General features: G+C 36.5%; 3 protein-coding genes across 7 annotated transcripts; 2 read left to right on the forward strand and 1 right to left on the reverse strand.

Annotated features, from left to right (window-relative positions):
* The first annotated feature begins 642 nt into the window (after window positions 1-642).
* On the forward strand, window positions 643-11,205 carry trip6 (thyroid hormone receptor interactor 6). 5 transcript variants are annotated; one of them, XM_016543150.1, is made up of 11 exons: window positions 690-775; window positions 1,218-1,280; window positions 3,423-3,645; window positions 4,321-4,478; window positions 4,966-5,070; window positions 5,708-6,271; window positions 7,299-7,392; window positions 7,495-7,664; window positions 7,771-7,949; window positions 8,147-8,267; window positions 9,417-11,205. In XM_016543150.1, exons 3-11 carry the CDS (start codon window positions 3,432-3,434, stop codon window positions 9,546-9,548), a joined length of 1,737 nt encoding a protein of 578 aa, XP_016398636.1. In that variant the 5' UTR covers window positions 690-775; window positions 1,218-1,280; window positions 3,423-3,431; the 3' UTR covers window positions 9,549-11,205. The 5 variants fall into 5 exon arrangements, with proteins under 5 accessions (XP_016398639.1, XP_016398637.1, XP_016398636.1 ...); XM_016543154.1 differs by having other exon boundaries at window positions 7,302-7,392; XM_016543153.1 differs by lacking the exon at window positions 1,218-1,280 and having other exon boundaries at window positions 643-775; window positions 3,426-3,645.
* A 330-nt stretch (window positions 11,206-11,535) lies between these two features.
* Window positions 11,536-14,284, reverse strand: sst5 (somatostatin 5). Its single transcript, XM_016543060.1, has 3 exons — window positions 14,267-14,284; window positions 13,052-13,207; window positions 11,536-11,915 (listed from the first exon to the last, which is right to left on the reverse strand). The coding sequence occupies exons 1-3, from the start codon at window positions 14,282-14,284 to the stop codon at window positions 11,724-11,726; spliced, it is 366 nt and encodes a 121-aa protein (XP_016398546.1). The 3' UTR covers window positions 11,536-11,723.
* Window positions 14,285-15,006: 722 nt separating this feature from the next.
* snx15 (sorting nexin 15) lies at window positions 15,007-20,654 on the forward strand. Its single transcript, XM_016543161.1, has 9 exons — window positions 15,007-15,227; window positions 15,673-15,708; window positions 15,777-15,897; window positions 16,101-16,216; window positions 17,237-17,582; window positions 17,684-17,833; window positions 18,179-18,388; window positions 19,594-19,743; window positions 20,131-20,654. The coding sequence occupies exons 1-8, from the start codon at window positions 15,126-15,128 to the stop codon at window positions 19,704-19,706; spliced, it is 1,194 nt and encodes a 397-aa protein (XP_016398647.1). The 5' UTR covers window positions 15,007-15,125; the 3' UTR covers window positions 19,707-19,743; window positions 20,131-20,654.
* Window positions 20,655-25,276: the final 4,622 nt, after the last annotated feature.

The following is a 25,276-nucleotide window of genomic DNA, read 5'->3' on the forward strand; positions in this document are numbered from 1 at the left end:
CGAATAAAAAACGTTTAAAAACTACAAACATGGCGGATGTGCGCGACCGACGGTTAAGTAGAGAGGTTTAGATAAAGGGGTTTGAGTTACTAATACACTGTAAAATCCAATAGTTTACCTTACTTAGATTTAATTAGTAATCTTTACTTAGTTGTTATACTTACTAGGTTTTATTAAGTTACAGCTACTTTCAAGGGAAATAAAACAAGCTCTTAGATCAACATGCTACTTCATTTCTCTCCAATACAGTAGAAAGTTAAATTAAATTAAATGTGGAGGATGCTGTGACAAGATGATTGACAGGCTAGTTTACAATGACAGGATGCGTGTAATTATGCGACAGAGCGGACAGTTAAAGATGCATTTGTATGACGTTATAGTATGTCCCAAAGCTTGCCTCTACTACACACTCTAAAGTGTGTACTTTTTCTTCACCAAAAGAGTACATACTTTTAGGGAGTAGTATAAGTAGGCACATTGGGACGCAGCATCTATTCTATCTTCTTAATAGCAATAGAAAAATAATGTACTGTACTATGAATAGAGGTGGGACTATCATCCATGTATGATTAGAAACAGTTGGTGGTGGTATGTGCCTATGGTGCGGAATACGCCAAAAAATTCCAAAGAAGAAGAAGAATGTACTGTACGCTAATGTAAAAATAGATCGTAGTTAGTGTAAAGGTTAATGTTAAAACAGCTTGCCATGTGACGTCATGCGTTTGGACTGCCCCACACAGGCCTCTGTCAGACGCTGCTGGATCCTCCAGGAAAAGTAGGTTGCTAAAATGACACCGACAGAGAAATAAAAAGTAGTACACAACTGTATTAGGTCAGCCACAAACCTAAAGCGAACACAGCTTGCCGATAGTGTTTACTCACAGCGTGCGAGAGTGTTCCTTTCAGAAGAAAAAATCTCGGTTAAATCAGCCCAGGCGACTTGCAGTATTCGCATGATCTAACAAACAAATAAACAATGTAAACTGGATTAATTGTTGCTCACCGATAAAGTGAACGATCTAGGAGACTCGTTTATGCATTTAATGCTTAGGGAGTTTATTTATAATGTTTAACAGTTTAATTAATATAAACTGCATTGCGGTGCACGGGGCATCTGTGACTGCATGAACTAAACTTTGCAAATGAAAACCCATAGAAATACCAGACGCACGGACGCAGCGCGCCGGTTCATTTCATAAGCTGATTTCATTTTGCAGATGAAAACGAGGCGAAGCGAAGCAGATGCTCGGTAGACTGGGAGTCTGCGGCGTTTTCAAGAGGTACGGGAAATTGTTAACGTCCTATTGTTTAAATAACCCAATAAACACAGGACACAAGTAGCATTAAATGAGTTATCGCAAACGTTCATGCGCGGCAGTGTCGCGCTTTCATCATTCGATGTAACGTTGCGATGTAACACGGGCTAATGCAGACGGACAGCTGCAGTAACACTAGATGAACGGGTTTTAAACGATGAAAAACATTGTCACACGGGTGATTCATCGGCCTAACAATCCCCGGCTTTGAGTACGAGTTTTCACGGATTGCAGTGCGATCAAAGCCGGTGAGGTTGGACATTTCTCTGAAACTTGCACATTTGTTTGGATGTAGTTCACAAGTCACAGGTGAAAAAATCCATCTTAAGATGTTTTTTGTTCCGTTACATGATAGCTGGTTATTATCTGGTCCAAGCTGGAAGACCAGCTATAAACAAACCTGCAATTAGTTGGTTATATTAAGGGGGTCAAACTATTTTTGGTATGCATGATAACTGATCAACCAGCTAATACCAGTTCAAAAACAGCTACCATCTTAAACTGGACTATCCTGCACAATTTTGAATGATTTTTGTGTTTAAATACTTAAGATTAGATCTTTTCTTATTGTGTTTACAGTAGGGCTGGGTTTTGACACACATTTCACGATTCGATTCGATTCTCATTCACTAGCTTGCGATTCGATATCGATTATTTTGATATATCAGGAAGGCCTACAGTACATGCCAAATTTTCGCAAGGAAAAAAATCTCATCTAATGCTGTAAAATATACATGAGAGTTTGGTACTACATTACTATAATATTTAAGGTTAAAATTGACTGATTTGTTAAAATTACACTTAATGAAGTTTTTAATATAATAAAGTTACAGTTACATAATAATATTTCTACTTCAATTTTTTTTACATATAAACACAATGGTGGCTGTCATAAAAACTTGATGGATTTATTCAAACATAAATTAAACATTGAAGAACAGTAAAATTTATAATTAATATGTTATATGGTGCATATATTTAGCAAAATGCCCCTCTCTGCAGCTTGTTTTTCTATCTGATTAATGAGTTTATGGTCACCTAATATGTTTTTTTCTGAGGTAAATGTGACGTTACGTGACACTGTTTACAAGGCGTTATATTGACGTCTTTGCGCGGCTGAAACATTAATTGAGAGATTACATGAGACAGGATACGGATTGTAAAGTTGTACTCTTTCTTTTAACTTACCTTCGATGTTTAGTCATGTTTATTTTGTGCTGAAACTGGTATTAATGTGGAGGAGATGATCAGGTCACGTGCGCCTCGCGTGCTTCAGTGATCTGTCACAGATTAAACAGCGCCAAAATGGCATTTACTGTTTGAATACTGCAATACAATGGAAAGAAGATCTTATCTATGCACAATCAGCTTGTAACACTCCAAAGAGAAAGGAAAACTTGAAATCGCATCATATGACCCCTTTAAGAATTGATATCGTTCCGTAAAAATGAGAATCGATTAATATCGAGATATCGATATTTTTTTAGTAAACCCTAGTTTACAGCATTTGTTAGCCTCTTATATTATTGTGAGGTTTATTTGCTTTGTTTTCATAAGCTTATAATAACAAACACTCCTCAGCACTTGGATACACGACATTGTCCAGCGGACACCAGATGGCTCAAATGAAAAATTGACCATTACACAACATTTCCTATATTATTTTCATGAACAGACTCTGTAGATAAAGGATTGTGGATTAAGTGTTGGGGACAATGGCTATTGTTCCAATGGGAGACTTGAGAGAGGAACGAATACATTGCGAGTGCTGTGCACCTGTGGGAATTGAATGCATGTGTGAGAGAGAAATGCAGTTCAACTAAGGAACCATGGAATTCCCCTTTCGGCTGAGAATGGTTGCCTTTTCCTGCTTTTTAACTTAGCACCTATTGTTATCGTGGAAACCATGCGTTGCCACTGGAAACCCAACATCAACCTTTTTTGTGTAGTTACAGTTATGCATTTTTACAAGCGTGGACAGCACTGCTTTAGGGCCTTGACTCGTAGGTTTGCGGTAATTATGTTCAGAATGCACAAATAAGACATTTTGAAATTAAAGAAGTTACACAACAGTGACATCATTTGCATTCTGTGCTGTCCTTGTAGAAGCCTGGTATGTCTGGCCCAAACTGGCTGCCTCCAAGAACCCTGGGTAGCCCAGATAGAGCCACAACACCAATGTCACACTCTGGCCACTCTGGCCCCGCTCTCTACAGACCTCCCAAGAAAGGTCTACCCGACCAGAGGCCCAAATATAACCTGTATGACCAAAATGGTGGAACAGGAGGAAATGGTATGCCTGTAAGATACATGGCTACTGGACCTTCAGGTAAGAGCCCTATAACAGTTCAACAGCTAGGCCTATTTGCAAGGTGAATAAGGTATGCATTTTCCCTTAATCGCCAGAAAACTGCCACAAAGACATGATTTCTAACTTTGTCTGAGCCAGGTTATAATGGTTTGTTCAAATCTCTGCCTGTTTTCACATGTATGATGAGACAGTATTTTATGCCTAATCATGATTTTGAGGTTAGAATTATGGCCAGTGACAGAAGAAAGTGCAAAAATGACCCAGATGTTTTCTGATACATCTGTGGGTTACTGCATCTAAACATTGACAGAAAATTACAGATTTAAAACAAAACAAGACACGTGAATATATCCATATATGGCTCGGAGGTGGTCTTGTTCAAATAGCTTGAAACCGCTTGCTGGATGACACAGTTTCATACTCAGACAGCCCTTAACAAACTGTCTGCGTGTTTTCTTTTCAGCTTTTCTTAGCTGACAGACACGCCAGAAACCCAACCAAATGCAAAAAATAAATTAAAAAGTGAACAATTCATCTGATGTCCCCTTTAAAACTTTTGACATGTGACATGGTTCTTGTTAAAACTGTTTAAAATTGTCAACCTTACAAACACAGTTATATATGAAACGCACAATTTTATGAAGCTCATTATATTATCTGCTTCGTAAACTGAACTAATTTTTGTGTGCTCAGGTGGAACCATGCAACACCAGCATCAAGATGATCGCTCGGGGTCTACTACCTACCACTCCTTGTCTCCTCAATTAGGAGAACGATACTATGCTCCAGGCCAGGGGCCTAAAGAAGACCACCACACATGGAACCCCCGTATGGCCAGCCATGAACTTCATGTCAGTGACACCTGCATTTATAATTATAATTATTATAATTATTATTTCTCTGCAGGACTTGTTGTGTTGTTCTAAATAGGATTGAAAGATAATTCAATTATTCCTAAAATGTCCCAAAAAAAGGGAAAGTCCACCCAAAAATGAATGTTCTGTCATCATTTACTCACCCTCACATTCTTCCAAACCTGTGTGACTTATTTTCTTTTGCAAATCACAAAAGAAGATATTTTGAAGAATGTTGGAAACCAAACTGTTTCGGTTCCCATTGGCTTCTAATGCATTTTTTGTTCTCACAATGTAAGTCAATGAGAACCATACGTTGTTACAGGTTTGGAACAATGTGAGGATGTATAAATGATGACAGAATTTTCATTTTTGGTTGAACTATTCCTTTAAATCTGTTTTTAAAACATTCCCCCGACATTTCGGCATTGTGTTCCTTAAATGTCTAAAATGTGAGTTTTGTTTGTGGCTGTTGTTTGCTCAGAATCGGGGATCAGAGAAGCACATCTCTACTATTGACGCAGAGATAGACTCTCTTACATGCATGCTCGCTGACCTGGACAATCACCCTCAGAACTCAAGCACACAGGTACAACACACCTACTGCTTTTAAAACAAAAGCTAAAAAAAATTACACTTTTGGTATGTTAGTGAGTAAATGTGTTGGAATGCACTACACAACTTTTAAAATCCAATGTGTTTGGAAGCGGGGCTTTTATTTTGGCAGCACATCTTCTATAGTTGACTGCCTCGGTCTAATAAATTATTAGACAGAACTTTTTATCAAGAAAGTAAACCATGTATGAAAAAGTATTATAGTGTTTGGTTTTTGCTTGATATCATATATGTCGGCTTTATTGACCCATTAGCCACCCTGCTCTCTGAGATATTGGCATCGGCCATTAAAAAAACGACATTGGTCAAAAACTACCCATCATACTCTACATGATTTTCTGTGAAGTCTGTTAACTCCAATCTCTGCTCAAAATATGCAGACTGGCTTAATCACTAGCATTGACTCATCCAGACTTCAAATCGTCATGTAAAAAGTTGTGCAGTGTATGCTAGCCTTTAGGAAATGTTTAGTATTGTGGTATTGTTGCACTGATTCTAATTGGTCTGATTCTGTTTTTGGTAGTTTTTTTCGAAACTTTATTTTTTAATTTTAAAAGAAAGTTTAACATTTTTGTTTGTTAAAAAAAAATTATTTCTAATTTTTTCAACAGTTGTATGACAATGTGCCTTACAGCAAGCACCTCCCTATTGACCGCTATAACCCTCCCAACCAGATGGGGGCTCCACCACCAAACAGGCCATCAATGGGCTACCTCCCTCCACTCCAAAACCAGTACCACCCCGTCCCACCCTACACCTCTACGCCTCAGCCAGACTATGTTTACTCCTCCGTCGCCTCTTCCGTCCACAAACCTTACCCACAACCAGTGCCTGCCTCCTATACCACCGCCTCCACCCCAACTGGTCCACGCTTCACCGTACAGGTGAAAACGGCTCAGCCCGTCACCTATTCTCAGAGCGGACGGCAGGCAGAGCAAGCTTACACCCCTCCACCACCCTGCCAGCATGCCTCTCGCCCACCTCAGCACGAACGGCCACATTATGAGCCACAGGGACAAGGCTGGTACCCAGCGCCGCCACCACCTGCACAAGAACCTCATGGAGATCCAGCTGCCTATAAGGGGGGATCAGGAAATATGTCAGGAGGGAGAGCCGGCCAGGGACCACCGGTGAAGAAGAGTCAAGACCAAGTGTCAGCATATCAGTCTAACAAGGTAAGACTTATTTGTTGGTGAGGTCGATGCTGGTTTGTTATGTTGTAGCAGAGATGGAAATTTTCTGATTGAGTGTAATTTACAAAGAAGAAAACAACTTGACTTAAAGTTATTTTTATCTTTATGCTTTTATTTATTCATTGTAGGTGAATGGTCCTTTATTTTCCGACTTGATAACAAATGAATAAAATACTTTTGATTCAAGAAAATGCACAGTTTCTTTTAGATATTTGTGGCTTGATGATTATGGACATCCCTTAAAACAATACATTTCAAGAAATATATAATATTAATTGTCCTTCAATGCAATTAAATAAAATGTATTATAGTTTACATTTACATTGAATGCAATTAGCTAAACTTTTTAGAGTGCTTAAGTAGGACATAAGAATATAACATCTTTATATGTAATTGCATGTTTACTTGTTTGTCTTTGTAATATGGTTTAAGTGACAAGCATTTATGGTAAATTAAAATATACTGTAATGTAATTTCTGTTGAAATTTGTATTTAAATATATTTGTAATTACACATTTAAAATATTTACTTTAAATGTTCTATTGAATAACACACAACAGTTACAATTACAAGTACTTTACACGTGCTTTAGTATGCTAGTCAACACATCAAAATAAATGTACTTCTTTAAAGCACATAAAAAAGATTATTAAAACAATGATCTAAAATGTACCTTAAAGTAAAACTTTTAATTTGACGTTATTAGTAATTTTTTTTTTTAGTTTTCTTAAATTAAGTGTTAAGAAACAGTCTTATTATATGCAAGTACCTTTTTTGACAATAAACTTTTAAGATTTGAAGCACACTACAAATGTACATGTAATACAATTAACTGCACTTTGATTTCACAAGGGTTGTGAACATGTCTGAGAGGTAGTGTGATTTTGTGTGTTTTAACTCGGCAGAAAGCATGAGACTATAAAGAATGCATCTTTATAAGAAAGATAAAATATGTACAAAGTGAACAGCAAAAATGTTTCATATGTCCAGTATACTTATGTTCTGCCAGCAGGGGGCAGCACCACATCATGAGGAAGAGTTGGAACGACTCACCAAGAAGTTGGTGTATGACATGAATCATCCCCCTACTGAGGAATACTTTGGTATGCTCCAATATTTTACATCCTCATTGTTGTGCTTTTGCTTTTACTTATTTTATGTTTCAATCAGGGTGTAATGGATTTCTCTCTCTGTCTTTCTCTCAGGTCGATGTGCTCGGTGTGGGGATAATGTTCTGGGAGATGGCAGTGGTTGTATTGCCATGGAGCAGGTGTTTCACGTGGAGTGTTTCACCTGTATCACCTGTCATGCCCGTCTGAGAGGCCAGCCCTTCTATGCACTAGACAGGAAGAGCTACTGCGAGAGCTGCTACATAGTGAGTTCTATTTATCTGTCGACTTCTCTTGGTTTCTGCCCTTTATTGTATGTTTTTTCTTTCGACATTCAAACTTTTCTCACTTGTACTTCCTCTCTGCTCACAGAGCACACTTGAGCGCTGTTCGAAATGCTCGGAGCCCATCCTAGACCGGATCCTGAGGGCGATGGGAAAGGCTTACCACCCTCGCTGTTTCACATGTGTGGTTTGCGGCTGTTGCCTGGATGGAGTGCCTTTTACTGTAGATGCCACATCTCAGATCCACTGTATTGAGGACTTTCACAGGTACTTTTCACAGGTTTCTGTTTCTGTGTGGTGTGAAGTCTCTGTTTCTACAATCAAATGCAGATAGTGGAATGCCTTGTTGTTTTTCCCCACTAAATCTTTGCTTTTTTTGAATGGATATGAGGTTCTACCAAATGTCTGACCAGTTACTACATGGATTTTATTATTAAAACCTTGTTTGCTGCTTCTTTGAACAGGAAGTTTGCTCCCCGCTGCTCAGTATGTGGCCAGCCCATAATGCCAGAGCCTGGGCAGGAGGAGACAGTCCGGATCGTTGCACTGGATCGCAGTTTCCATGTTAACTGCTACGTATGTGAGGTAAGAACTTTGAGGCTGCCATGAATTTTGTGTTTGTTGTTAAATTATTGATGTAATGCAGAAACTCTGTATTCGAACATTTTTGTTTTCAGTTCGGTTGCATTTAGGGGCGAGTGAAATTTGACAGAGAAATATTAAAATTTTTGTTGTGATTTAGCTGATAATTATAATTGAGATAATAAATAAAAAGGAAAAATAATCTGACCTTTTTAAATGTGTGCCTCACTTTTGTCAAATTCTTACATTCAATCAATTAAGGCAAGATACTACAGGTGAATAGGGTAATTATAGATAGGTATCACCATACTTTCCCCAGAATTGTTTTGTATTACAAATTATCTAAAAATGTAATGTGTAAATATGCAGATGAGGCATTTTCTAATTAAATATGCACAAATTTGCATAAATGTCCAGATTGAAATCTGAACATTGGATAGGATTTTTTTTTTATCACTACAATAAATCTGAAAAAACGGCCAGAAAAAAGTAAATTTTTACAGTGTTTTTAGGCATAAAATGATAAATATATATCATGCGAATGATATTTGAACAAATCCCTGTGTAAACGCCTTCAGAATATAGATAGCCATAAAAGTGGAAAGGTCGATGTATGTAAGTGCTACTGAAATGAAGATTTCTGGCTCAGTGCATGAGAAAAAAAATTATTTTTTAGAAATAATTGTGAGAACACTGCCTTTAAAGGTATTTGAAATCTACAGCAAAGCTACGCAAAATTTTGGATGTTTTTTTCCGCTATTGTAAAATATGACAAATTATGGAAGCAAAATAGCCAGTGCCTGAAAATAAAAAGTTGTTTTGCCTATAGTGTTGTGCCTTAATTAAATTAGAATAATTACACACTTACAGGGCTGTTAACCAATCAAATGAAATGATGGCATCGACAAAAGCCATCTTTGCACTGCAGAGGTGACACAGAAGCTGTCTGTTTACACATTTAGATGTATTTACGCATTGTTAAATGCAGCTCAGAGGTGGCATGAATGCATTTACACTGCAGTTGCAATTGCATGAATAACACTATGAGATTAATTACTTAAAATAAAATTTTGAATATGAAATGATGTAAATGCATAATAATAAGTGAAATGGACTAAATGAGTGCTAAAGAAAACTGTGTTTTGGTTGCAGGACTGTGGTCTTCTCCTCTCTTCAGATGGCGAGGGAAGAGGCTGCTATCCCCTGGACGGACACATTCTGTGCAAGAGCTGCAGCGCCCGTCGCATCCAAGATCTTTCTGCCAAAATCTCCACTGACTGCTAATGCCCCTGTCCCGTCACTCTGTGCCCTTTCTCTCCTTCATGGTTATTCTTCAGAATCTAAACATCCACCACCTGGCATTTCTTCCATCCTTGACTTTACGTGTTGATCGCACAAATAATATGAAGACGTCCCTCTCAGGGTAGCATAGAGCTGAGGAGAAAAAAATAGCTCTTGTGCTTAGAGTAGTTTCACTGGAATGCTGTTTCCTCAAGAATTTAGAAAAACAGGTGGTGAATGAAATATGATGGTGTTTGTGTATAATCCTCAGCGTATGTGTGTTCATACAAAATGTGAGTCATGTGAACAGGGTGCATTTCTTCCTTTGGAGAAGCAGTCACTTTTAGAACACTAAAATAACCTTCAATGGAAATATAGTAAAAATGACACAGTTTCCTCAAATAATGCCCCAATTCTGCTGGCAGTTGGGGTCACTTCATATTGTCCCCATTCAGATCATCTCTGTTCTTTTATCCTCTCAAAAACAAAAACTCATTATTTTAATACTTGAAATCATGATTGTTGAAGGATATTATTACTGTGCTTCGTTTACTGGCTTGATATTGGTTCATTGTCATTGCATTCATCATGATGCTAATGAGAATTCTGGGAAAAAGGTGGGAAAAGTTTAACACGGGCAGCTGTTTTGTTCTGATTTCCCTGCAGTCTCTAGCTCTAGGTTTATGCTGATTTCTGAAACTGTTACAAGAGACGTGTTGTCCGATAGGAATGAAGGGTCCGTGTATTTAATGACCGCTTCAGTGAAGGAAATCTTTTGACAGGTGTGTGTTGGATCAAAGTGGTTGATTTCATTTTAAAGCTGTGTAGCTGCTGTCAGGTAATTGAGTTTTCTGCTACATGGCAGCAGGGTGGATCATTTTCAAGGAGTTTGAATAGTGAGAGAAATAGAGAGCGATTATGGAAAGGAGTCTACTAGGTTAGATGAATGACAAATGTGGCTTCTTATTAGAAATAGAACGTTTCTCATAACATCAAGGAACTTAGTCGCAATTTTGTTACTAAATATACATTGATTAATGCCTAACAGAAGGTAAAAGGTCAAGTATGATGGTTACAAGGAGGAAAAGTACGTACTGGAGAAATGACTTTCAGATTGTTACACAGAGATTGTTACTGATTTGGCTTTATTTTTTTACATCTTTTCTGTATTTGCTTTATATTATGTCAAAATGCATTTTTAATTGTCTTGTTATTTGAATAATGTGTAGCAGCAAGCATCCATTGCTTAATGCTATTATATAAAAAAGGTTTCAAATAAGGTGTTGATTGTTTGAAGCAAAATAATTAAGTGCTGGTGTTTGTGCTGATGAATGATTGCAATTATCAAGAAACTAAACGCATAAAGTGGTTCAGATGGTTGCATGCTTTATTTATTGATTTGTCTGGAATAGTTTGTAAGATTATTCCAACATAGTGTCCATCTGGTCAATTTGCTGCCAAAAACCTTTTTCTAAACCTGTCATTGCAGATGATTGCTAATTGATAAAGTGCCCTCGTACTGCTGTTTTAATGGCTGATTTACTTTGTAAGCTGCCAATTTATTTCAGGGCATGTTTGGATGAGTTTGCTTTTTTCTCTGTTGTTGATTGTAGGGAGAGAAAAGGATCAGTTTTATAAATTCATCTGTTTTTACTGCAAATGTGTATTGACTTCTAGTTTGTACTGGCCATTGTTCTGATTTATGATTTGATGAACTGTGGGAAAAAAATGACAGTTGCTGTTTGCATTACATCGCATAGAGCCAATCACACATAAACACACTTTCCCTGATCACGCTGTATTACAGAGGCAATCCAATGACATTGTTGCATGGTCAACACAAAAACCTCTATATCAAGATTTTTTCAATTTAATTAAAACTTTAATATAATCACTGGCAGTCAATTCTAGTAGTATCCATAAAACAAATATTTTATAGCATACAGTACATAAACTCTCTTTGTACTGGAATAGTATTACTGCTGTCGTGTGCTGGTGAATTTAAGAACATTCTTGGTTAATACAGATGGTGTAAGATAGAGGAGAAACTGAAGAACATATAGATTGGTTATTATAATCCATGATGTATGCACAGGACCAGAAATCCTCTTTATATTGATGCCTACACAAGTTTAACAATGTTGAAAGGGTATTGAAATTTTAAACCAAGCAGGTTGATTAACAAGAGGTGAAGGTCTTCCAGTAGAAATTCCAGCAGCCTGCTTTGCGTTCTCGTTGGGAGAGGGGAATCTGGCGAACCACTTCATTACGAGCCTCAAGATCATCAATGCTTTCAAGAGCATCTTTCTCCTCAGGTGCCACCGACTCAGAAAACTGCTTCAGAAGAAGCAAACGGGAGAGATCCTGAAGCTGAAGAGAGAAAAGAATGAAGATTCAGAAACTTCATTGTCAAAAAGAAAAACAAGACTCGAATTTGAACTTGCTTTGGTACTTAGACATGCGTGTTATTATTTTCTATATTTACACAGACATTACCTTCCCAACTAAGTGCACTGTAAAAAAAAAAATGTTATTAAGTTGTAAATAAAGATTATTGGAGTATGTTTTACAATAAAATACCATTCATTCTTTCTACTTTAAAATGTCACATTTTATTCACTGTGTTACTTGCTGTTTCTTTGTAATTATTTGTGGTATTTATTAGCAATTTCTGAGTGAGATTTGTTTTAAAGCCATTTTTCAGTGTACAATTTTATAACAATTTTCACTCAGAAATTGCTAGTAAATTTGACAATGTTTTACAGTAAGGTTTTATTTATTAACATTATATAACTACATGCAAAATATTTCTAAAATATGTATTATTCTTAGTTAATGTTAATTTCAATATTTAGTAATACATTACTAAAGTCAAAAGTTGTATCTGAAGTATTTAATAGAACTGAGTCAACAGCTGAAATTTATGGTAACACTTCGCAAGCCAAGTCCCATGAACGTTAGTGCATTAGCTAAAAATTAGCAATACATTTGTTGCAGCCTTTATTAATCTATGTAAAAAATACAATTCGTCAACTGTACTAAATGTTGACATTAACATGAACTAAGATTGATAAATGGTTTAGAAGTATTTTTCATTGTTAGTTCATGTTTACTAATGTAGTTAACTAATGTTAATAAATTAAACCTTATTGTAAAGTGTTACCAAATTTACTAGCAATTTCTACGATAATTTTTTTTCTTTCAAAATCCTAAAAAATGGCTTTGAAAATATTTTTAATCACAAATTCATAGTAAAATTTACAATTAGTTATAAAGAAATGACAAGTAACACGTTAAATTAAACATGAAATTAAACGGAAATAGTAATTTCTTGTAAAACATACTCCAATAATCTTTTTTATTTACAATTTAAAAAAAAACAAAAAACTTTTTTTTTTTACGTTTTTTTTTCTTGTACACTGAAAAATGGTGTAGAAACAATTAACACATTGAATCAAACATCGAATTTTGAAAAAAAAAATAATAAAATTGTAGAAAGGTCTTGCCTCATTCTCCTTGGGATCCACTTCTGATCGTAGCAGCTGGAGCAGCATGTCTCCTCTTGGTGCCGAACTGACGCTGCAAAGCAGCAAAGACACGGACAGAGTCACCAAAACCACCTGTAATGGGGAGAACATCTTTTCAGGACTGTAAAACACTGCCTTTTAGAGGGGTTTAAGGATGACAGGCTTTTATAGGCACCAAAGGTGGGATCCTGGGGTCGATTAGAGAGCATGTATTGGTCGAAACATAACCACTAAGGAAGATGGTGGTGGTGTGTGGGTGTAGAGGAGCAGGGGTAAAGGGTGAAGAGACATTTGTGCGTGAGGAGGGACTCCCAGACCCAGTAGGAAAGATGTTTGATAAGGTCACACCAAGGTGTTACTTTTGCATCAGAAGCCTTATCAATTCTGTCATTTGCAATGATATATCATGTAAAAATGGATCGTCTAGGACTGAAATATACTCCTTTTTGACAGGTGAAATGTTATTAACTTCAGTGGCAAGGTACTAATGAACTGGTAGGGTGTTAATTATGACAGGGTGATGATGCTATTATGTTCCGGTAAGGCGTGTGGTGTCACTTGTAATTTGAAGAGCCATGAATTTCTGTGTCTTGTTCTCACTATGAGGTCCTTGATAGACTCAGGAATTAATGATGCGAAGTGACTCAAATGTTAATAGGTCTGCTAAGTCATTATTTCACACCATCTTCCATCTCTGGTGATTTAGTTGACTGCATTGCATATACAGAGAATGAGAGGTCCTGACTATCTGATCAAATTTGATACTCGTGTGTGTGGATGATATCAAATATGTTTGCAGCTATACGTGACATTAGTCTAAATCCCACACATGAACCAAGACTTTGAGATCTCAGAGGGCAATTACTCAGACTTGGCCGTCTCAATGGGTGGCCATTAACATTTACAAAGGAGAGGTGGGCATGTCAGCGCTATGGGCATCATGCTGGGCATGTAAATGAGGCCCGTCTCATCCTTGGTTTAATATGTGTGAAGTAAATAAGAATTATGTTTTTTTTTTTTAATTATGTTTTTTTTTTTTTTGTCTATCTATCTATCTATCTATCTATCTATCTATCATCTATCTATCTATCATCTATCTATCTATCTATCTATCATCTATCTATCTATCTATCATCTATCTATCTATCATCTATCTTTTTAAATATTTGTTGTTATTAATATTTCAATTCTGACCTGCACTTCAAGCAACATTCTATACATGAAAAGTGCTGCTGAATTAAATTTAGCTAAATAAATAAATAAACAAATGTTGCTGTTACTGTTCTATCTTTATTTATTTGTTTATTAAATACAATTGTTGTTATATTCTGACCTGCACTTTGAGCTACATTCATAGCCTATGTGAAAGGTGCAAACCCTTTTTTATATAGAAATATAGAAATATTATAGAAATATTAAACAAAATTGTGTATGTAATGTATAGTTTTGTTAAATAATAATATTTAATATTTTATTATGTTAATAGTTTATTATTTCAGTTTTTTTCCCCCCATTTGTATTTGAAAAAAATATTATTTAAAATCATTTTAGCATAAAGGCTGCAACATAACAAAATGTGAAAAATATATAAAAAATATAACAGTTTCATATAAAAGAATTTTCACTAAATGGCAGGCTCACGATGGTTTGATATAACTTGATTACAAATACATTGCACTTACATAGTCACATAATTATTTCATTTATTTAATTTTATTTATCATGTGTCTAAAAACTATCAGTGTACACACTCATACAAATATTCCCTAAACAAAGGCGCCCACATGGATGTCTTCTTTACGTGCTGTTGATCCACAACTGGCTCAAACGCTTTCATTTATCAACACGTTCAGTGAAGACACCATAGACAAAAATGATAACTTGACCTGTATTTTGAAAGGGATATCAGCTGTTATCAGTCTGCGCATGCGCGCGCCACAAAGCAGGAAGTATCTGTTCCAACTGACAACAGTCCAACACAGTACCAGTCACGGCCGCTTGATTCTGTCCCCATATTTATATTACTGTAAATTTAAACATATATGTGACAGTGATGTCTCGAAAGGCCAAAAAAGAAGAATATTACCGCTTTTTCACTGTGACAGATCCACGCACACACGAGAAAGGACACACGGAATATAAAGTAACAGCAAGGGTTAGTAGCATCAAATCTCCATATCACAGAGAGGAATCACTGTAGTTATTTACAGTTGACCTCAGATTTCTGAGTATTTTGTTTTGAATGGACTGTTGTGTTGATTCCAGTTATCTTATATATTAATATTCTAAATAACCAAGATATTTATCATTTACTCGTCAACTGCTTTGTTTACTTTGATAAACTGTGCTTCATAACTACAGAAACAATATATCAAGATAACTGATCCTCATAGAGAGTGTTAATATCTACTAGTACAAGGCATTGTTAATCTGGTTTGCTTTGAAACTCGTGATTTAAAGAGTCTGGAATGAGGTCACGTGACTCCAGTGTCTCATGCCCCAGTCTCCCCCTTCCTCGTTCATGCTTCTAATAATCAGCCCTTTCATATCCTCTCCCTTTGGTGTAATGTGGTTTAACTTATCTGTGTCTTTCTCCACAGTTTGTATCAAAGACACAGCCGGCGAATGTTAAAGAGGTATGATTATCCTTGTGCTTTTGCATTTGTGCATGTTGCATCGGGCTCATTGTTGGTTTGATTGGCAGGTTGTGGTGTGGAAGAGATACTCAGAGCTGAAGAAATTACATGGAGAGCTGGCGTACACTCATAGGAACCTGTTCAGACGACAAGAGGAGTTTCCCCCTTTTCCACGAGCTCAGGTTTTTGGTAAGGTCAACGGAATAGCTGAGACATGATGCAAACTAAAGATTTATGACCTGGTTCACCTTCTTTAAAAAAAAAAAAATAAATAATAATTCAGTTGCATTTTTTATGACTGTAAGTCTGTTTCTTTGTATTTGTCTAACATCTCCCACTGCTGTCTCTATTCCCTGTTTTGTCATTTATTTCTCTGTGTCTCGCTCTCACAGGGCGTTTTGATGAGGCTGTGATTGAAGAGAGGAGGAAAGCAACTGAGGCCATGCTGCTCTTCACTACAAATATTCCTGCTCTGTACAACAGCCCTCAACTCAAAGAATTCTTCAGGGTAAGACATATACAGACCTTATGAGAAATGCATTTATATCATTTATTCTGTTTTATTTTTTACCTATAAAATCTGTACACTGCCATTTAAAAGTTTGGGGTTAGCATGATTTATTTATTTATTTTTCTTTAAAGAAATTAATACTTTTATTCAGCAAGGATGCATTAAACTGATCAAAAATGACAGTAAAGTATCGTAAACCGAAGATCACGGGTTCATACCCCATCCGTGCCTCCAAAAAAAAAAAAGTGACAGTAAAGACTTTTACATTGTTATAGAAAATTCTGTTTTATTACTGGTTAGTTTAATCTATTCCGCATAAGAATCCTGAAAAGAAACGTATCACAGTTTTCACAAAAGTATTAAGCAGCACAACTGTTTTTCAACATTGATAATAATAAAGGTAAATGTTTAAACTGTGAAACTGTGGTAGATTAAACTAACCAGTATTTATGTGAAATTGAATTTTCTGTAAAAGTCTTAACTGTCACTTTTCATCAATTCAGCATATTAGAATGATTTCTGAAGGATCATGTGACACTAAAGACTGGAGTAATGATGCTGACAATTCAATAAATAAATTCAATAAATTAAAATATTTGAAATTAAAATAATATTTCACAATTTTAAATTTTTTTTCTTCTGACTTTTTATATCAAATAAATGCATAGATAAAATATTGTATTATATATATAATCTGTAATGTTTATATATATATATATATATATATATATATATCGTACCGAAACGGTTCGGTACGAATACGTGTACCGTTACACCCCTAATATATATATATATATCACCCTTTTCAGAGTGCATCGAATATCAAAAAAGCACTCTAAAACTACCATAAGTTGTCCATACATATGCAACCTGTGTGGTATGTTTGTCTGATTTTGTGTCTTGTTGACTTCCCATTGTCCTGATGCCTGTCATACAGGTTTGGAACAACATGAGGGTGAGTAAATGACAGGATGTTTATTTTTGGTTATCCCTTTGGTCTTTTTTCTCCTGTCTCAGGGAGGAGAAGTGAGAAGACCAATGGAGACAGCTGCCATTTCTACATCTCTTCCGCCGCCTCTTATTCCCCTACCTGAGAGGAACGCTGAGCTGTTGGCTGAAGAGGAGACAGGGAGAGAGGCTCCTATCCAGGCCCAGGAGCTGGAGTCCGACCAAAGACTGACAGATCTAACCCAACCTGAAATGGCCGTTGAGGCTTTCAGTGACATGGAAAGCAGCCCCACACAAGAAACACAAACAGAAACGGAAATACAAGGCCTGACAGAAAAAGAGAGAGAGACTGACATCACGACACACAAGAATAATGGCACAGACCAATGCGCTGCTGCTACCGACACTACAACACGTTAGTTTGTTACAGTTATCAATCCTAAAAAGTCTTTTGGTTCTGTTTTTATTTGATTTCCACCATAGCAAATTGTTCCATTGCTGCTCTTCATCTTCCAGCTGTCTCACTTGAAATACCGGGCTCTCCAGTCGACCAAACAGAAGAGTTTGATTCACTGTTTGACTCAGGAATGGACGAACATTCATACAAGGCCCCGCCTCCGCTTTCAGATACAGACCTCGCTATTTTTGACCCATGTGTCAAAGAAGGTAATGAAGTCTGCACAGTTTAACTAATCATTTCTACATATAATTGGTTTGCTTGTTTTTTTTAATTTTTTTTTAATGCAGCTATCTCACTTGAAATACCGGGCTCTCCAGTCGACCAAACAGAAGAGTTTGATTCACTGTTTGACTCAGGAATGGACGAACATTCATACAAGGCCCCGCCTCCGCTTTCAGATACAGACCTCGCTATTTTTGACCCATGTGTCAAAGAAGGTAATGAAGTCTGCACAGTTTAACTAATCATTTCTACATATAATTGGTTTGCTTGTTTTTTTTAATTTTTTTTTAATGCAAACCTCACTCTCATCACCTTACTCAATCTTTCAGATCAACTGTATGGATCACCCAGCCATGCTGAACTCCTGTCCGTTCCTCTAACCGGTCCAGATGGGACTGAGTCTGCTGGAGATGTCAGCTACGTGTACCAGGCCAATGAAGAGCTGAATGCTGCCAAGGAACGAGAGCGAGAGGGCGAATACAATACAGCAGTACAACGATATAGGACAGCTGTTGATATATTTATGAAAGGAGTGCAAGGTAAGAGAAGGAGGCTGTTCTTGATAGTAGACTAACAAACTGCAGTGTCCCACAATGCATGTGCTTCACTTCCATTTCCAGTGTGACTAATGAACTAAAAGTTATAACGTGTACAAATTGAGGGTAAAATGCAAAATTTTGTGGTCGGTAAGATTTATTAATATTATTGAAAGGAGTAAGAAAAAATACAGTAAAAAAAGGCAGTAATATTGTGAAATATTATTACAATTTAAAATGCCTGTTTTCTATTTTAATATATTTAAAAATGTAATTTATTCCTGTGATGACAGCTGAATTTTCATCATCATTCTGAAGGATCATTCAGTGTCACATGATCCTTCAGAAATCATTCTAATATGCAGATTTGGTGCTCAAGAAACATTTCTTATCATTATAGATGTTGAAAACAGTTGTGCTGCTTAATATTTTTGTGGAAACTGTGATACATTTTTTCAGGATTCTTTAATGAATAGACAGTTCAAAAGAGCAGCATTTATTTGAATTCGAAATATTTTGTAACATTATAAATCTTATTACTGTCACTTTTGATCAATTTTATATGTCCTTGCTGAACAAAAGTATTAATTTCTTTCCCAAAAAAAAAAAAAAATCATACTCACCCTAAGCTTTTGAATGGTAGTGTATATTTATTTAAAACTGGATGCCATTTTCTCTATAATAAAAAATATATAAAAAATAAACACCCCTCGATCAACTGAATGGCTGCAGGCAGATGTGTTGGAAAAAATAAGAGAGAAGTATGAATCCTGCACACTGCTGTAGCTTGTTAGAACGCCAAAATTTAATGACACAGCAATGTTTTAATAAACTGCATGACCAAAACATTGCTGTTTCAATGAATATTGTCAGGTTTTTTTTTCGTTTTTTTTTTTAATCTAAATAAAAACAAAATTGAAAAACTGGCAGATTACATATGCAGATTGTAGATCCTAAATCAGCCAAATGCCAGTTTGCTGTGGTCAGGATGACCCTGGCATGATTAAATTATTGAGAGGAAAGAGCAGAGTACCTCTCAACACAAGGACATTAACATGCAATGTATTTTTTCCCCTCAAAGCAGGAAATGAGCTCTATTTGGATGCAATACAAAAGATTTAAATGGTAGGAACGAAACTAAACCTCACAACATCCCTTTGTTCTACCCTTTTTCTCTTCTCTTTCTATTACTCATTCTCTCCGGCTAGGAGATGTAGATTTGAAGAGGAGAGAAGCAGTGAAGAGGAAGATTGCTGAAATCCTAGAGCATGCGGAGAGACTTCTCTCCATACAGACTCCCACTCACGAGCACAATACATAGAGAAACAGTTTAAACACACACACACACACACACACACATACTAACTCAAGCTTCATCAAACCTGGGATACCCAAGCACACTCCCACATACATACTCTCATCAACCTGAGTTTTGACTAGCGCACACACACACACACACACACACACACAAACACACACACACACACACAAAGCAGGAAATGAGCTCTATTTGGATGCAATGCAAAATATTTAAATGGTAGGAGGAAACTAAACCTCACAACATCCCTTTGTTCTACCCTTTTTCTCTTCTCTTTCTATTACTCATTCTCTCCGGCTAGGAGATGTAGATTTGAAGAGGAGAGAAGCAGTGAAGAGGAAGATTGCTGAAATCCTAGAGCATGCGGAGAGACTTCTCTCCATACAGACTCCCACTCACGAGCACAATACATAGAGAAACAATTTAAACACACACACATACATACTAACTCAAGCTTCATCAAACCTGGGATACCCAAGCACACTCCCACATACATACTCTCATCAACCTGAGTTTTGACTAGCGCACACACACACACACACACACACACACACAAACACACACACACACACACGCACATATTGAAACAGTTCCACCACAGTTTCATTTAAGTGCAACTCGCCAGCCACCCACACAGTCAACATACACACATACACGCACACACACTTGACTTCCACACTTACCTTCCCGCTTACTCAAATAGTTACACTTGTAAGATATGCCCAACAGTACTATACTCCCTGCACTGTAAGACCACCACAACAGATTTCTACTTAATTTGACACTATTTTAACTTAATAATCTGATACATTTTCTGAGCCTAAAAACTGTCTTTTTTTTTTAATCCAGTGGTTGATCTGTTGTGTGAATGAAGCTGTTATGTTATGTAAATGACTGTGTTTAAATGAAGACATTGCCTTTTCAGTGAATTCTGCCTGTTTTGTAAATTGTAAGTAATTTAATATATAAATTATTATCAACATGAAATGGCATTTGCAACCTATTTTACTTCCATAATGTGACATTTCAGTGTGGAACAGGATGTTCAGTGGAATATTGGCAAGCAAGCTGCATCTCATACAACAGTAGCTTAAAGAAATGTTCCAGGTTCAATACAAGTTGAAACTGTAAAGGAATATTTCACAAAAAAATAAAAATTTGCTAAAAATGTACTTACCCTCAAGCCATGTAGATGAGTTTGTTGAGATTTGGAGATTTGGATTTAGCATTGCATCACTTGCTCACTAATGGATCCTCAGCAGTGAATCCCATCAGAATGAGAGTCCAAACAGCTGATAAAACATCACAATAATCCACAAGCAATCCACACATTTGTAAAAAACAAATCCATCATCAAGACATTTTGACTTCAAACTGTCCTCTTTAATATTGCTTTCTCCAGTGAAGAAAAAGTTGTCTTGTCTGAATCAGGAGAGAAATATGCACTGATCGAGCACTGTTTACAAGCAAAAACAGTCTGAAACAGTTTTAAATAAATATGGATTTTGATGCGAAAGGACAACAGGTGATGGACTTTTTCACTGAAGGAAGCATTATTTTGGATTATGGACTAGTATTTTGGCCAAAATGTCTTGATGGATTTGTTTCTTACAAACATGCAGCATTTCACTTCACGAGACTTTAATTCATGAAATGGAGTCATGTGAATTACTTGTGGATTATTGTAATGTTTTATCAGCTGTTTGGACTCTCATTCTGACGGCACCCATTCACTGCAGAGGATCCATTGGTGAGCAAGTTTTGAAATGCAAAATTTCTCCAAATCAAACAAACTCATCTGCATCTTGAATGGCCAAAGGGTGAGTACATTTTAAGCAGATTTTCATTTTTGGGTGAACTATTCTTTAACATAACAATGAATTTAATTGATTCAGTTCTTTTTGAATATGGAATATTCGTCTAAATGGCTGTTTGACTATTGTTAAATATTGACCAACAGCTTGCATGGCCTAGGTGATGTCAAACAAAAAGAAAAGCCGTTTGAAAGATAAACTGATGAATCGTGCACAATAGGACCAGGAATAGGTCAGTTTTCATGTCATGTTGATTTTGAGTGCAGTTTTTTTAATATACCACCAGATGTCGCTGTTTTGCCTGAATTAGATCAAGACATCAGCGCAGATAAATCCCATCTCTTAGGGCCATCGTGTGTCGTGCGCACTTTGGCTCTGTTTCTGGAGTGGGGTAAAAGGGAAGTAACGACTATAAAGGACAAAAAAGATTACATAGCAGAAAGAACTAAGGGATGAGCTTGGATCATCTCTATTGTCAGTGGATGGAAAATATCCCTCTCTTTTCCCTCCTACTCTCTCTTTCTCGCTCTCCCGTCGGGCTTGTGTATTTGCTGTTTTGGCTGCCTGGGGAGAATGTGGAATGGAGAGATGTTACCGCACCTGTGTGTGTGTGTGTGTGTGTGTGATGAAGAGAGTGACAAAAAGGAAACCGGGGGGAGATGGAGTGTGTTTGGGCATTAGCATGCTGAGAGTGTCAGCTCTCGATGTCCCTCTCTCCCCCTCTCCATCCCTCATTCTATCTCTCACTCACCAATCCCTCTCTCCTCAGTGTCCATGGCAATTATACCATCAAAACACTCCAGCCAAAGAGGATAATTGCAACCTGAGTACTGCGGAGAGACTGAGAGGGAGAGTGAGTGAAATTGTGTGTGCGCGAGCGCGTTTTCTCACGTCTGTGGTATCTGTGAGAGCGCGAGTCGGTGCATTATATTGTGTTCCTGAGGTTCTCCACCGCATTGTGAGAGTCATTTCGGTCAAAGATCAAAGAATATGTTTGCGGTTCTGAGAGGACAAGGACAATCCATTGAAGACATGCACACACTCGCAGTTTTAATGATGTGCATTACCGCAGTCAGTTTAGTGAAGCTCAAGGTCAGAGGCGTAAACTCAAAACAGCTTCATTTTTATCAGAAAGCTGCTGAAACAGTGGCTCGACTGCATCCAGCATCCAGTATCGTAACGGTTTAATTTAGTGTTCAGATGATATAACGCAGATATATACTGTACATGACTATCCCTAAAAGTCACAGGCCCAAAACAACATTTTTATGAGTAAGTTACGAAAATTGTTCAAAGGTTTGGGGTCATTAATTTTTTTTAAAGCAATTAATACTTTTATTCAGCAAAGATGTTTTAAATTGATCAAAAGTTACAGAAAAGATATTTAAAGGGGTCATATGATGCGATTTCAAGTTTTCCTTTCTCTTTGGAGTGTTACAAGCTGTTCGTGAATAGATAAGATCCCTAAAGTTGCAAAGACTATAGTCTCAAACCCAAAGAGATATGGGTGGGCAATATGGCCAAAATCTTGTATCACGATATGAGTGATTTTATATCACGATAACGATATATATATATATATATCACGATATAGTTTTTTCTTTTAATAAGGTTTTTTGATAAAATCTTTGATACCATAGAATTTTCATAATCCTTGTCACCAATGTCAATATCAAACTAATACAAGAAAATAATGGGGGGGGGAAACAAGCTCACTGGAGAGCTAAAGCTTTTAATAAACAGTCAGTGATGAAATATGAACAAGAAACTAATTACAAGCAATAGGACAAAAACTACAATAAAAAAGAAATACATTGTGTAAATTAATTAGTCTTCACTGTGTAAGTTCTATCTATCTATCTATCCATATCTATATGTATTTTGTTTTCCCTTAATAATAAAAACCTTCATTTAAAAACTGCATGTTGTGTTTACTTGTGTTATCTTTGACTAATATTTAAATTTGTTTGATGATCTGAAACATTAAAGTGTGACAAACATGCAAAAAAATAAGAAATCAGGAAGGGGGCCCTGATTTAACCCAGCATAATGGGTTGATTTAACCCAGCTAATGGATTTATTCATTTTTACTATATTACTAGCTTATTTTTTACTTCATACATTAAATAATGTTTACAGATGAACTTAAAGCCTCTAAACTTTTCTAAAATACTCAACACAACCACTGTTTTGCATGTTAACTTCCTTTATTTTCCTTTATTCATCATTTACAGCAATGTTTATATCGTTTTTAATAGGCTATACATATTGCCTATATTTAAACTCGTTTAACAAACATTAGAAGAAAAATTCAACATTAAACAGAAGTAATTCACGTGTGATCGACCAGTCTCTGTTATTCTGTTTCCATCGTAACGGCGCTGGTTCTCGTGCCCGAGCTGGAGTCGTGTTCGGCGGGGAACTGCTAACGGACCGCCGCCCAGCGTTTCACTCTAGCCGAAACATGCTGTGACTCCATAACCTGCCAATGATTTCAAGTTTTCCTTTCTCTTTGGAGTGTTACAAGCTGTTCGTGAATAGATAAGATCCCTAAAGTTGCAAAGACTATAGTCTCAAACCCAAAGAGATATGGGTGGGCAATATGGCCAAAATCTTGTATCACGATATGAGTGATTTTATATCACGATAACGATATATATATATATATATCACGATATAGTTTTTTCTTTTAATAAGGTTTTTTGATAAAATCTTTGATACCATAGAATTTTCATAATCCTTGTCACCAATGCCAATATCAAACTAATACAAGAAAATAATGGGGGGGGGAAACAAGCTCACTGGAGAGCTAAAGCTTTTAATAAACAGTCAGTGATGAAATATGAACAAGAAACTAATTACAAGCAATAGGACAAAAACTACAATAAAAAAGAAATACATTGTGTAAATTAATTAGTCTTCACTGTGTAAGTTATATCTATCTATCTATCTATCTATATATATATATATCTGAGGACATGTTTTAACATCCAAACAAAGTATTATATTCTGTATTTTTATGAATAAAATCGTTTATTTTATGCAAAGCATCAGGCTTTTCCATCACGCGAAAAGACCGCGACACTCCTTAAAGTTGATTCACACCGCGCACCTGTATGTTGCTCTGCATAAAATTCAACGATATACAGCACAGTAATGATTTTATAGATAAAATAAAATGTACGCAAACCTGTATTTTACCGAAGAATGCATCAATTCGATGGCACTTAGAACTGCTCTCTCGTGAAGTGAAGACGCAAAATCCCCGCGATAACTCAAAATTTGGATTAAAAAAATTACCCAGGATTTTTTAAAGATTGACCCAGGATCTGAGTAACACAAAAACTACCCAAACAATGGGTTATGTCTGACCCAGGAGCTGCAAAACAACCCAAACACTGGGTTGTTACATTTGACCCAGGAGCTGGGTAACACAAAAACTACCCAAACACTGAAAAAATAACCCAAAACAATGACCCAAAAGGATCAACCCAGCATGTGGGTTAAAAAAATATCCCAGGATTATTAAGAGTGTGTATATATAGGCATAAATATTAGCATTAGCATTATTTATTTATTTTCTTCTTCTAGTTACAAAAGTGATTTAGTCAAGTGCAGTGAGAGATTTTCTCTCACTGTTGTTTGATTAAAGGGGTCATATGATGCGATTTCAATTTTTCCTTTCTCTTTGGAGTGTTACAAGCTCTTGGTGCATAAAGAAGATCTGTAAAGTTGCAAAAACTATATTCTCAAAACCAA

This window comes from Sinocyclocheilus rhinocerous, unplaced genomic scaffold (genome assembly GCF_001515625.1).
Source record: "Sinocyclocheilus rhinocerous isolate Xijiao unplaced genomic scaffold, SAMN03320098_v1.1 scaffold1841, whole genome shotgun sequence".
Taxonomy (NCBI): Eukaryota; Metazoa; Chordata; class Actinopteri; order Cypriniformes; family Cyprinidae; genus Sinocyclocheilus; species Sinocyclocheilus rhinocerous.